Below are 14,755 nucleotides of genomic sequence, written 5' to 3'. Positions count from 1 at the left end.
ATAATTATTGTATTATTATAGTATGAAATTAATGAAAAGTCAAGAGTTATCTTATGCATTGTTAGACAGACTTACAAGTCAGGACTTAAATGATACCTTCACTGGACGCTATCAGTGAAATGAAATGTATGTTGAGATATTCCAAAACTTCCAGGACTAAATCTGATTTTCAAATTTCCCTGGACTACAAATTTTAACATAAATACTTGCTAAATAATGTGCTCCTGCAAAAGATAATGATCAGACTGAAAGACTGGGAGAAGGAGGTGAGTGGAAGAAATGTGTAGAGAAAAAGCTGAGTTTTAACAAGTTCAAGTTTGTTTCTACTGAACTAAGAGACTACCAAGTAGTGATAATAATTTAATACCAGAGTAATTGCTGTAAAAAAGGTGGTACATAAATTAGAATAAGAAGAAGTGGTAAAACACAAGAAACAATGTTTTAGGAATGTAAAGGGAAACAAAAGGGAGTAAATAAGATCAAAATAATGATGACTGAGGAAGGATTCTCATTATAGGGATGATGGATGTTATAAAAATCAGATATTACAAGCACATTTGAAACTCTTCAAATTACTATTCAAAATGCAATTTGTAAAGCAAAATAAGTGCTTAATTAGTGGACTCCCTGCCTCAGATAATTAATTTAGGATTCATGGATAGCAGATGGCAAACAAACCCCAAATAACACCACTAATTCAAATAAAAATTCATGTAAAACATTACACATTTCAGTGTATTTCATCATTATATTGAATACACTGGAAAGGTGTCCAGCTTGTAAGAGCTGGAAATAACTCCAATGTTACTTGGAGAGTAAGACTAAATAACTCATAACAAACATATATTCAAATGTTTTAATGAAAACACTGTCTTTTTAGAATTTAACTCTTATTTCAGAATACCAAAATTTGACATTTAGTGGTGTCAGGCACTTTCAACTATCTTTCCTATAACTTAAGGCTTAAACCTTCTGTTCCACATTAGCCATTAATTTTTTATTGTTATTACACCTTGTATTTCTTAGTGTTACACCAAGAGAAACATGCTAAGTTGCCTTCTTTTGTTTTTATGCAACAAAAAAGATCACTAGAAACTCTCCTCACTAGGTTTTTTTGTTCCTTCTCCTTGCCATTAACCATGCATAAACACATGGAAGTTCTTTTAGTATTTTGGGGTAGGTCAGCTGTATCTATTTAGTAGCTGAAGCCAAAAGAAGCTGCAACTCTCCTAAAGAGAGAAAGTGTATGGGCTTTGTGAACATTATTTTCCTCACTGTCCCAAAGCGCGTGCACTTTACTCTTGTAGGAGCAAGGTATTTTGTTTTCTATTTGTTTTGCCTACTGTCAAATTTCTGAACACTTAAGATTCACTGAAAGTCTAATTTTTATAAAATTTGTATTTGCTGCTACCTAACTACATTTACTTAGAGCTTGTGTGAAACTGCTGGCAAACTTACTGAATGATAGCAACTCTTTTAGAGTCATATCATATGTAATTAAATCCAGAGAAATTAAATGGTTTTATCTTGAATTAATACCTTACAAACATTTTTATTGGATGTCTCTAAAATAGCCTAAAGACAAACCCATAAGAAGGGTTCCCAGCAATAGAACATACTAGAATATGTCTACCTATAAATCAACTTTGAAGGACAGTAATAATTTGTTTCTAATAGCATTTTAAAATATTTACAAATAATGATTTACATAGAGCTACAGAGTGCATGTGGCTATTAATAACTATTTGGAATTAAGTTCAAAATAGGTCATGTTAAAGAGCAAAAAATGTATTAAAATGATGCTAAAACTGAGTCACATTTAGATATAATAACTAAAAAAAGCCACAACATATGTTTGCAAAGATAGTTTTAACTATTTTAACAGTTTTTAACTGTCTAACGGACCTTTTAAGTTAATTTTTTGTATATTTATTAAGAGTAATTTAAGGGGGCCCGTAAGATAACTCAGCAGTCTAAAGCTCCTGCTTAGGCAAGCTCAGACATTGTGCCAGCCCCGCCCTCAAGGGCGGGCTGAGCTGGCAAAAAGAAGAGCAGTTTAAAATGACTAAATTTTCAAGGTTCATATTATCTCTTATTGTAGTAGGATACTAGTATTTATCCAATTCATAAAAATGATCAGTTTTCAAATAGGCAGCTCTAATTCATGAGCATTAACATATATACATAGTTCTTAAGTATTAATATTATCTAGGAAGTAAAATATCACAACTATGTCTCAAAAGTACATATGCCAGATAACTGTTGACTTATAATTAAGTAATTTAATAGGTGCTAATGAACAATTACATAATCACTTCATCTCCCTATCCTAAAAGGTCTTAGAAGCCTTTCATCAGAAATAAGTATGAAGTACTATTTCATTATTACTTTACCAGAATCCCAAGGCATAAAGATGATTTAACTGGTGGTACATGTGTGACTGTTCCATCAGGCAGCTTTTCATTAATTTTATTTGTTAAAAAGCCTAATAAGAGTGATTAGACCCATTTGTAGTACCAGTGGTTCAAACGTGATGGGTCACGCCTGTACCACTGGTCATTCAAGCATGCTACCAACTACACATAGGAATTAACGCTTCCATCCTGAACATACTAGGTCGAAGCCACTCTCATTCAGAGAGCAGCAACTCACTGTGTATTCAAATGCCTCAGTCCCTATCACATGCTTAAGTCCCAGGTATGAGTACAAAAGCAAGCAATATATGGCCTCTGATCTCAAGGAACATTTTTTAAAAAGCTCAGAAGAACTAGAGTAGCATAATTGTTGAATTATCATACAATTGAATTTTTTTTTTCAGTATTTAGGACAGGGTCTACAGGGTCTGCAGGGTCTCACTACATAGATTGGACTCTTTTTCAGCCTCCCAAGTGCTGGGATTACAGGCGCGCGCCACATGCCCAGTCTCAGTCCCCCTCTCAGCGCACCTTGGGGGCAGGGACGGTACCTCACACCAGGGATCAAACCTGGCTGCTGCGCTCTGCCTGAGCAGGCTATTTAGACCACTGAGCTATCAGGCTAGCTCTACAACTGGAATTTATTCAAAACCACTCCTTTGTAAGTAGCTTATTAAATATAACACAGTAACACAAATCTGCATGCAATTGATTTTAAAAGCCAGGTGGCTCAAGCCCGAAACCCCAGCACTCAGGAGACTGAAGCATGGAAGTCACTGAATTTGAGACCAAGCATGTAGTTAGGCTGGCCTTGTGAGTTTGAAGGCAGCCTGAACTACACAGCAAGACACTGCCTCAAAAAAAAAAAAAAAAAAAAAAAAAAAAAAAGACTCTAAAATTAAATTTGGCCAAACCAGTTGGAAAAAAACTGATCAGCTGACACTATCGATGTACAAACACAAGGTTAAGAATTTCAGCCAAAGGCATTAATGCTTATAAAGCAGATACTACTTTTCAAATAATATTCAACAGGGCCTGTCATAAAATCTTAATATTAAAGTTTTTAAATTAGGAGATACTTAGTAAATATTTCTAAAGTAAAAGTATTTGTTTTATGAGAGCAGTTTGAAGCACTCCATCAGCATTGTGACTATATAATAATTTTTTGGTCCATACCAAACAGCTTACAACTTATTTCCAACTTATTTAAATGTTTGTAATTTACTGGCCATATGATAATAGAGAATAAATTATTTTTATCTTTTCTTTAAACCAAGAAAATGACAGGCATTGTCTTCTAAGGAAGTCTACTGATGAATAAATTTTCTATTTCCACAGGTGAAAGAAACATATTTAATGGTATAAATAAAAATTCACCAAACCAATCTGGTTTTGGTAAGAAGATGAACAAAAGGATCTATATGAATGACTGAGGTGGACCTGGACTACATAGGTTGCTTTGGAGCTTGGAAAAGTTTGAGTTTTGAAAAAGCAGCCATTTTCTACCACATAATTTTTATAATTAGTTTAGTAACTGAAGACAGAATTCTTTTTATTATTCAATAGGAAGTTCTGAAATGATCAATTCACTTTACCTTTTAACCTTTTCAAATACACTGGAACATCACTTTTAATACTTTTGGAATCTTCTTCTGTTCTTTCCCATACCATCTGAGGAGGGTTGTTTTGTGCTAGCCAGTCAGCTACTTTGTTTTCTGGTGCCATCATTCCTGTTTGAATTCCCGGCAAGTCTTGAGTTCCAGGAGAAGACTTCTTTGACTTGTGGCGTTGATCAGAAGTGAATTTTGTCACATGGTCTCTAATAGTTACTTTCCCTGGGGTACTGTCATCAAATTCAATAGTAAAAGAAGCATGCCCTGCACCTGTTGTATGGGAACTTGGTGTGTCTTTTGTTGGAATTTCATGAATAGTACTCTCTGTTATTTGTGATGGTTGCTGAAATTCTTTTGTAGGGATTTCAAAGTAACTTGGTTCCCTACAGAAAGGAAAAAGTACTTCTTCACTTGCAGCTGCAGATTGTTCCTCAACTTGCTTGGCATCTACGCTGCACCCTAATGAGAAAAATAAGAGAATTCAAAATATTTGGGAGCATCTACCATTTGAGAGAGATCGGTAAAGACCATTGTATTATTCTGTAAGACTCAGAAAGCAGATTATAGAATAAGATGAAAAACAGCATTTGTGTCTTTGAAAAAAAGGTTAGAGAGAAGAATTTTGACTATAAATAGGCCAGTCAGTTACCAACAGGAGATACAAGGTAAGTAGCAACAACAGCAAAGGAAAACAAAGCAGTTAAGAAGTGGACCCTGTGTGGGCAGGTGCGATAATTTTTTCAAACACAGATCAAGAAATCATCAAGGTGCAGAAAGACTGAAATTAAATGTAGATGGAGATAGATGATGCATATAGTATGACTGAGATAGAAAAAGCATGACTTTTCCGCAGAATGATACATCTGAAATGTACCTGAAATGTTTATGAACAAATATAGAGCTCTCATGGAGCACTGATACTCCAATGAGGATATAAACATGAAGTAAACACATAAGCGAAGTTGTGGAAGTAATGATTCCACTAATCATTACTTACCATTATATCTACAGATACTACTTTTAGGATTACAAAATTATGTGATCCTTAAAAGAAGACAGATACATTTCAAAAAGACTAAGAGCGGCTGAAGAAATATGTAATTGCTGGCAAGCACCAACAGGAAAGAAATCAGGTAAAAATAGTTACTGGCAGCCAAAAACTTTGCAAGAAAATTAGCTAGCATTTCTATATAGCAGAATGTCTACAAGTGTCAAAAACACTTGGAGGAAAGCTGAATTGTAAGCCTCAAGTTAACAGCAAGATTTAGAAGAAGCAAGTAACGCTGGAACACTACCAGTTATCTAGGAACCCAACATAAAAGTATGAAAACAGATGCTTTTATGAACAAAATGCATAAAGATATATAAATGAAAATGATAACTGAGATGCTTTAAGTATATGTTATTAGTACAAAAGCAAAAAATAGAAATTAAACTGCTCCACTGAGGAAGTAAAAGAACCGCATCTATTTTCAAGACCATTATTAAGAATGAATTCAAACAAATATACCTCTATTTATGAAGAATAAATTCAAACAAAATACAGTTCTGTGAAATTCAAACAAAATTTTTCAGGAAGAAAAGCATTCTCCAAAGAAAATAAACTGATTCAAATCATTTTCTAATTAAGCATTTGGTCTTTTGAAACAGCTTATCAAATATTACGTGCTGGAGTGATTCATCAGATGCTGTAACTGATTTCTTTAAAGTGCTCTTCACATGAAACTACCATAAACCAATCTACTTTTAGCATACAGAAAAATGAGACAGTAAGATCCATGTAAAACATGAGTGGGGCAGGGTATGGATGGCACCAAGCTCCATTTCTAAAGTCATCATCATCCCCATCACCATCCATGCAGAGGGCAGTAATTTTCAACATAAATATTATTCTTGTCAAAACCTGTTCAATTTTACTTGCCACAAAAAGTGAAGTAATAATATTGGCAAAATTCTACACTGTCAGAGTAATCAAAAAATAAGACGAGAAACAACTCAGAGCAGACAAATGGCCTAAAAACACAGTACTCCAGTATCACAGGGTGGCCTTACACACTTGGAAGGTCCCTGAGGATATCACTGAAAACTACTATAGTTTGACATCAGAGGTCCCTGATAATTCTGAGACAGACAGAAGTAATTTAAATTCTATTCAGCCTTCTCTAAGAAAGTGATGATATTGGCCATGCATGTACAAGAAACTTAGGAAGTAGTTCAATTAAAAAAAAAACAACAAAACCTACCAGTTCTAAAAGTAAAGTTCAATCACTTAAAAAATTTACTATGTGAAGGGAGCTACATTTCCCTGAAGATAATTAAAAACAAATGAAATGACAGGTCTTCTAAAGTAGGGTAGAAAAATAAGTTTTCCTCACTCAGAACACTGAAAACACATTTTAGAATTTAGTGACTTTTATTTCTCTTCAAATCTTTCTTTGTTCATATCAAATTAAACTACACGATACTGTGTAAATATTTGTTTATACTAGTGTTTTATTATTAGCTTGAATTACTAGGTTCAAAATTATTTAATAACTGACTATGTTAGAATTAATTCCATATATCTAAATCAGAAGAACAATTTGGTGATATCTGCTTAAGTTCTCTCAGGTTATTATATGACTTTATGATCTTTCAGAGAGATAGTTGGAATACACACACACAAGCCAAAAAAAATGTTCCCTTCATTAACTACAGTAAATACAATATTAAACTACTTAAAGATGGCAAAGACTGTAATTATAACGGCTCACTTTGGTTGCTGAAGCTATCTACCAAGTCTAGCCTCCTCAAGCCCTTCGATACCGAGTTACAGAACAAATGTGAAACTCCTTTTGCTAAAAAGGTGCTACAATTTAAAAGCTTCCAAATTTAGTTTTTTTGGATTAAAAAAAAAAAAAAAAAAAACACACACACAAAAATCTACTACTTATAGTTACATGCCTTTTTTTTTTTTTTTTGAATGTATGTAACAGTTAAAGGCCTTTAATTATAACCTAAATTAATGTTAAGAACATGTCAGGAGGTACAAGAACAGCTGTAATTAAGCTGAGGACAGTTCCTTGGTAAGATTCAAACACAATTTTGGGAGAACTCAACTGCTCTAATGTAAGTATTTGCTTCTTTTTTATATGACAAGATTCTTGAGATACGTAGAACTGGCAACCAAGAAGAAGATAAGTTTTTGTTTTTGCCAAAAACAAATGTTTTCGAACATAAATTATTAAACTAATCACATATATTCTACACTTTGAAAATTTAAAGAATTTAAACTCCTTAAAAATACTTTAATTTGAAAATGGTCAAATTAAGTAACATTTGATATATATTTCAAATCTGACACTATAATCTCTTCTGGCTTCGTAAACAATTCCAGGTCAGTAAGCTCTTTCCCTCATCAAGTATTTAAGAAAATTGCAAACTATAAAACTTAAACTGTAACATCCTCATGCTAATGTAAAAGAGCAATTAAGAATGTCATTTATGAGCTGGCGTACGGAGGCTGAGGAAGGAGGTTCCCTGCTACATATTGGGAAGATCAAGGCCAGCCTGAATTACATATCGAGACCCTGACTCACAAAACAACAAAAAGCACATAAAAAGAATCTCATTCAACAATAAAGCTGAATCTGATGTTAAGCTACTGGACACAAAACATAAATCATTTATGCTGAGGCATATGGGACCAATTTTTAAACCTATTACTTTTTGGACAGTTTGTTTAAATCTCTGTACTCTACATTATACCCTTTTGAAGTAACTGAGTATATCTGTGTGTTGGGGAGGGGAGTGCATGCACATTTGCTTTATTTTTATTTCTTAGTTCCGGGAATCCAACTCACGGTCTTGTACTTGCCAGGCAGGTGCTATGCTGCTGATCTATATCCCCAGCCCACGTAAGTTGAATGATCAATGAAATTTTAACTGCTTCTGATGCTGGATTTAGGCCTAGTTCATGTCCCACCTCTACTCTTTCCCAGCAGGGGTGACCTTATTTAAGTAAATCAGAATCACTGTGCCTCAGATCCTTTTATCCATGAATTGGGTAAAAATAATAGTAACTACCTTTAGGTACTGTTGTGATTAAATGCACACAAAAAGTGAGAGTGACTGCATAAAGTAAGCACACCAAAATGTTAGCTATTATTATAAACAATGGTTATGTCCCCTACACAATAATTATATATTTATTTCACCATATTTCAGTTGTTCTTTGAGTGTAGGAGAAAAGTAACATTTCTGATAGCTGATAAAAATCACTGCCACAATTGTTTTCAGAATTTGGGAACAGTTAAATTCAGTTGTGTTTTCTAAACCAGCTAATCAGTTAATTTTTTTCCCCTCTTCCTATTAGGGTGGCTCAATATAACATAATATGTGGTACTTAAAGAATTTAGTTTGCTCAAAGAAGGCTCATATAAAATATTGAATGAAAAAATGTTACATGTGTTAGCAATACATAGATACATCATTTATAATTTTCTATCACTTGATGTCTGTGTGTATATAGAGCTTGACTCCCCAAAATACACACACACAACCACACATATACACACTACACCACCACCACCACCACCACCACCAGGAAAATAAAAACATGTATAAATATTTTAATTTTAAATTTATTGAGACATCAAGAGATTAATACAAGTTACCTTTGGAATCTACAACTGCAAGACGGCAGATGTGGTAGCCATTCACGTCTAGACATTTATTAGTATGGCAACCTGCTTAAGTGTATATACATGTTTTTAGCAGACTATTTCCTTGTAACAACAACTGGCAGGAATCACATAATTCATGTGGGGAAGTTTTGTGGGAAGAATACTAAAACAACAGACAATTGTATATAAGTAAGATCCACTAGGAAAGGTAGGATAAAATTTGAGAACTTTGATATATCAGATTTAATAAGTTTAAAATTTATGTAGCAGGCAAAAAGAAGCATTATAGTTTCTTGAAATAAAGATCAGTTTAAATGTGTCATGGAAAATGAACTGCAAGATGACTACACATAAGGTTCAAAGTTTTATCATGATTCAGTGGGGAAAAAAGCAACAGAAGTAGGTCATACATCCGACAAAGGAATATACAAACATTTTTAAAATAAAGAACACATCTTTTAAATTTTTTATTTTTTTATGTATTTGGTACAGGGTCTCACTGCACAGCTTAGACTCATAGTGGTCCTCCTGTTTTCAGCCTCCCCTGCACTGTGACTGCAGGCCTGTGCCACCATGCCCAGACTCACTGGACGGCTCAGCGTGCCTGGGGGCAGGGCCAGTGTGGCATGTGGAGCGGGAGATTGAACCCTTGAGTTTGCCTAAGCAGCACTTAGTCCACTGAGCTCTCACCATCCCTAAAAAGACATTTTTGATTACCTTCTAATACTCTTTTTCTGTTACTTCCTAACTTGATTACAATATTCTACAGTATTCACTTTTCCATGATGCACCTCATGCGCCTTAGGGAAAATTAACTCTATATTCAACTTAAAGGCAAACATGTATGATGTCAGGATAATCTCAAATGACCTGCCAAGGAGTGACTCAGAAATAAGCAGGTGACCCACTCTGGAACCTATGTGAGGCCAATGTAAAGAAGATGTGTTAAGAACTTTTGGAAAAGGCTTTCAAATTCTGGGTGCTCTCCTGGAAAAACTTGCTCTTCTGCTAGATGTGATCAAAACAGTGTGCATCCTGAATGCTGTGATCAGATAGCAGTGTGAGGAGACTCTCAGCATGCACCCACTGTGGACAGCAAGAGTGAGCACTGGCGAGATGAGCTAGGCAAATGCTCCGTAAGATGTGGCACTGCACAACCCTGAAATCAAGGCCATTAAACATTAAACAGCCCTGACAGGGTCAGCTCTGTGAGCCAGTAAACCTGCTTCCTATTTAGTGTCAGGTAGCAGTTCTGTTATTTATTTTTGAAGCCATGATATATAGATTGATGATCTGGGCATAAAGAAAACCATTGGTGAAGAAAGAAGAAAGCTGTGTCAGAAATTTATTTGCAAAGCTGACAAATTCTGTTAGAGGCACCACAAGGTCACGTTGATAAGGCAAACTTTCTTTACTTCTGTTGTGGTATAATTTGTGTACATCTAAAGGAAGTGTTTTTATTTCCCATCTAAGAAAACTGTTGTATTTATCTTGTAGAACTACGGTCAAAGACAGAAAATTGGGAATTCTGATGGAGTTTATCAGATTTAAGTCTTCTGTCCTGAACCTTGATTCGGTAGTTAATTCCTCCAGTTTTGGTTAACAATGGAAACTGGCTGCTCCATCTTTCTGTTCCAATGTCATTTCAGTACCTTATGTGACAGACAATTGAGACTTCTATTTATTTCCTGGAAATCTTGATTTCCTGCTTTGTGCACACTTAGTTTACCAGTGAAGCACTCCATCAATAAAATAATATGCTCATTGACTGCTAATCTATGAATCTGATCCACACCAATTTCTTCATTCCAGCTGCTGAACTCAGTTTCTATCATATTTTAACAGCGTCCTTGGGTTTTAAAGAAGTTGTAATTTCATTTCACATTTGTGAACACATGAGAAACTGTTCAATTTAAAATATGAATATCTGCTTGTGAACTGAGTGAAAATGAAAGTCATATGTACCTACTATTTTGGTCAAATTATTTTAGTAATTATTCTACAACATTTAAAATATCCCAGCTATATGATTAACTAAGTTTTAACTATTTAGCAAACTGAAAAAAATACAGATGAAAGTACTTTGTACTGAAAATTTATGTGAGACAGTTACTCATAATAAAGAAATTTATATGAAAACAAGGTCATTCAACATTCATCAACTTTTTTTAAATAACCAAGTTATAAAACAGATCACCCCTTTTTAGAGTAGATAGATTTTTGCTTAGACTAAAAATGTTTCCCAAAATATCCATGTAGTCTCATAGTCACTGAGATATTTTTACCTGATGTTCCTGTTTCATGACTCTTTTCTTCAGGCTTGCCATTTGACTTGAAAGCTCTCTGTTCCTCCTCATCATCATCTCCCCACCATGACGGCTGTCCATACAATGGAGTACCACGGGGCATAGCAGACACATCTGCAAAGAGGTAGGAAAAAAATCTATCTAAGGCAGATGAAACAACAAAATGTACTTTTACAGAATGCTAGAATTGTCTAGCTAATTAAATGCAAATAAAGTACAGTATAAATAGCTAAAAAGTAAATTAAATAGTATTTGTACAGACTCATAAAATGTGGGATCTGACTTAATTGAAAATTTGTACTGGCTGGTACCTAAGTCATGTGATCTCTCTCTCTCTCTCTCTCTCTCTCTCTCTCTCTCTCTCTCTATATATATATATATATATATATATATATTTCCTATCAGGTTTTGTTAAAGTGTTCAAGAATTATACATAGTAGATGACCTCTGACTTAAATGCTTAGAAGTTAGTGTCCTTGCAGAACAAGATTGTTGAAACAAGGCAGTAATTAACTGGGGGAGAATGAAACCAGTCTGATCAGAACAGTCATTAAGCTAAATAGAAAAGTGGAAACTAAATTAAATTTTGGCATTAGTGGCCCTTTCCTAGCTCTTTTAAAGACCAAAGGTACTGCACAATACTAAATTTAAACTACATTTTTTATTTAAACAAAAGTTGTAATGTCTAACAATTTAAGTGTTGAATGAGATTATTTATGCAAAGCATATTTTATATTTATAGAGCTATTACTTTATTATGGATATTGCTGATGCAGCATTACTGGATTTTAGATTTTTCCTCTTATTTCAATGTTTTATATTTCAAAGGAAAAAAAATAGGAAATATATTCTGTAAACTACAATTATAAACAATATTTTCTTGAAGTATTTCAACTCTATATATTTCCTTTAAATTTTACACATTAAGCATATACACATACAATTTGTATATGTAATTATATTTTATAAAGTTTTCAGTAAGAATTGGTTGCATTAAAATGAACTCTATAATCACTAGTAGTGTAAATTTTTTATAAGGACATGGTCACATTTTTTAGAACAAAGAATAAAATTCCTACAAAATTAAGGTAAGCACAGTGTTCCCAAAGACACAAACTTACCCACGGCTTTTTCCTCAGACTTCAGCGTTTCTGTGGGTTTGTGCTGCACTTCCGTAGCAGCATCTGCTACCTTCGAATCAACACTTTTGGCACTTGCAGATTTTGATAATTCTGATTCTGAAGATTTTTGGGACAACTGAAGCTGAATGGTAAATTTCTCATGCTACAAAACATTTAAAAATGAAAATGAGACATCCACAAATAAAATTAACTGTGGTGACTGACAGACTCACAAAAGGGGACACTTTACCTTAAGAGCTTCTTCTGGGACTCTCATTTCCCCTCGGACTACAGTGAAAAGATTTGTATGTAAACAAGGCTAAGGAAGAGTAGACCTTCAAAATTCTGGTAATCAAATTTAAAAGAATCATTGCGTATGATTTAGAAATGTTCTATTCAGTAAATCAATACAATTCAGCAATTACAGTAGGATTACAGCATATCACTTAGTGTTAAAATAGAAACACTTTCATTCTTAAATACTAAAACTCATAAAATCTAACAAATATTCCTAACTTCAGCTACTACTAACCTTTAGGAAACTATTAACTCTGTGCTTAATTGGAGTATAAACATTTTAATTTTCACAATATGATGTATATAGGAAAAAGCACCCCAATCAAATTGTATTGATGGCTAGTCAAAAAATGTAGAAGAATTAGATATTAAGTGATTACCCAACAGCAAATCTTAAAGGAACTTAATTACTCAGACTTCTGTAGGATTGGTAAAAGTGAAATTTATTTTGCAAGCCCAAAGTAAAGTGCCATATATATAACAACCACATACTGCAATCAGTATCGTATTATATTATCAAACAACTGATCCCACTTAGATTGGAACCAAGTGCTAAATATAATGAATGCTTTCATTATTATGCTAAAAAGAACAATGCCTCTTTATATTTTAAAAGATCTATTCACTAAAGAGTACAGGTCACATTTCCCACCATTACTTAATCTTGCATTGAAAGAACCTTGATATATATATATATACACTAAATTCTACTCTTCCTTCCCAATCAAACATTCATCAGTCCCCTCAAGGGTAGAAAGCTGGGGAAAAAAAGACTTCCCAACATGATGGAAGCATTAAACTCGTAAAAGTGTTTTTAGTATATGGCTCAACATGTTAAAATAAAAACCTGTATATATATATATTTAGAATTGTAAAGAGCTTTGAAGAACATACTGTTCAATTCCATTATCTTTCTTCATGTTCTATAAAGAACTTGGAATTGGAGAAATATAACCTAAACAAGAATCTGATTTTAGAGTCCTACTCCAGTGCTTTCCTATCATTTTACATTTTTCCTATAGCTTTGAAATATTAAAAATTTTCTTTCCTGTCATGTACACATGCTGACACATATTTGCTAGTACATATGGAAATGTTCATCTCATAACTAAGTATATTAAATGAAAAAATAAGGTCATACCTTTTAAGTTCCCCAAATATTAATTAGAAACAGCAATCATAGTTTCAGTGGAAATACTTTTTTAATTAACAATCATTTCTACTTTTTCAAATGAAATAAATTTAGCATGTGGTGAGGGTTTCTTGGTGCTTCAGGTTTAACTTCTCAAATTGCAGGTTTTTCAGGTTATTCCTCACTTGTCTGGGATAATCTCTTAGAACCACACATAGTTCAGGTCAGGGAGAACTTGAGGGGCTATTTTTCTTAAGTTCAAACATTATCATCATATACTTCAGTGCGGAAATGAAGAAGAATCTACCTGAAGAGTCTGACGTAATTTTGATGCTAGGAGACATGGTTTTTACTTCCAAATATAGCCAGATTTTTGGCATTCTCATTAGGAACAAAACATTTGGTTTACTTAAAACTCTAGTGAGAAAATAATTATGTTAAACGAGGTGTCATACTATATTAATAAGACCAGGTTTAGAAGAGGCCAAAGTTAAAAAACTATCAATGGCAGAAAATCATCAAGGGGATTTTTTTTGTTTGTGGAACCAGGGATCAAATTTGGGATCTTGCACTTGCTAGACAGGCACTTAAGTTACTGAGCTATCTCCCTGGTGCAGGGGGTAATTTCTTATCTATTTGATTAACTTCATTTTCAGGGGAAGAAAGTCATTTTATTTTGAATAACTTTCCAACAACTAATAACTAACTTTTCTTCTATCACTTCATTCTTTTACTCAATGGCTCATCTCAATTAATTCCTTCAAGTGCATTATTTTAAGATTTGAGAAATGTCAACTAGTTTTGAAATTTGGAAAGTATACTTAAGAAATGAGGACATCGACTGCAGTAGTTGGAAAACTTGAGACTTCTTTGGATGAAAAGATCTGCACTATGCTTATCTGCCCGCTGAGCACGTCAGCTGCCATTATCTAGATCACTCAGAAAACAGTGCTACAAATTGTGCTCAAGTATACATGCTCTGTAACAGTAACAACCATGTCCCCTATAAAACTATGCTATATTTTTTTCCATTTTCTAGTATTAATAACTTCATCATTTGGTGAACCTATTATGCCTAAGAGACAACTCCTTGAGGAAAAGATACGAATCCCCATTTTAAGAAAAAAGGTAATAGGTTCTCCTGGATTCAACTTATATATCCAAAATCAACTTCTCGGACTACTCCTTCTGAACAGGATGAGATACAA

The 14,755-nt window shown here is 33.8% G+C and overlaps 1 protein-coding gene across 13 annotated transcripts in view; it reads right to left on the bottom strand.

The window, feature by feature from the left end:
* The window catches only part of Cep170 (centrosomal protein 170), a 166,401-nt gene that overhangs the window by 98,910 nt on the left and 52,736 nt on the right, over positions 1 to 14,755 (bottom strand). For 12 of the 13 annotated variants that reach the window (XR_002820175.1, XM_004626835.2, XM_023710249.1 and 9 more), the window contains exons 5-8: positions 12,369 to 12,427; positions 12,119 to 12,281; positions 10,977 to 11,111; positions 4,010 to 4,486 (exon numbers count right to left, since the gene is read on the bottom strand). Coding sequence is in view for 12 of the 13 variants with exons in the window: in XM_004626835.2 (XP_004626892.1) it covers positions 4,010 to 4,486; positions 10,977 to 11,111; positions 12,119 to 12,281; positions 12,369 to 12,427 (834 nt within the window). In the remaining variant the exon portion in view is untranslated. The remainder of the gene's footprint in view (positions 1 to 4,009; positions 4,487 to 10,976; positions 11,112 to 12,118; positions 12,282 to 12,368; positions 12,428 to 14,755) is intronic. The other variant, XM_023710257.1, reaches the window with a different exon arrangement.

This window comes from Octodon degus, unplaced genomic scaffold (genome assembly GCF_000260255.1).
Source record: "Octodon degus isolate 3935 unplaced genomic scaffold, OctDeg1.0 scaffold00017, whole genome shotgun sequence".
In the NCBI taxonomy this organism is placed as follows: domain Eukaryota; kingdom Metazoa; phylum Chordata; class Mammalia; order Rodentia; family Octodontidae; genus Octodon; species Octodon degus.
The sequence above is the reverse complement of the archived record's forward strand: the minus strand, read 5'-3'. Positions and strand labels throughout refer to the sequence as shown.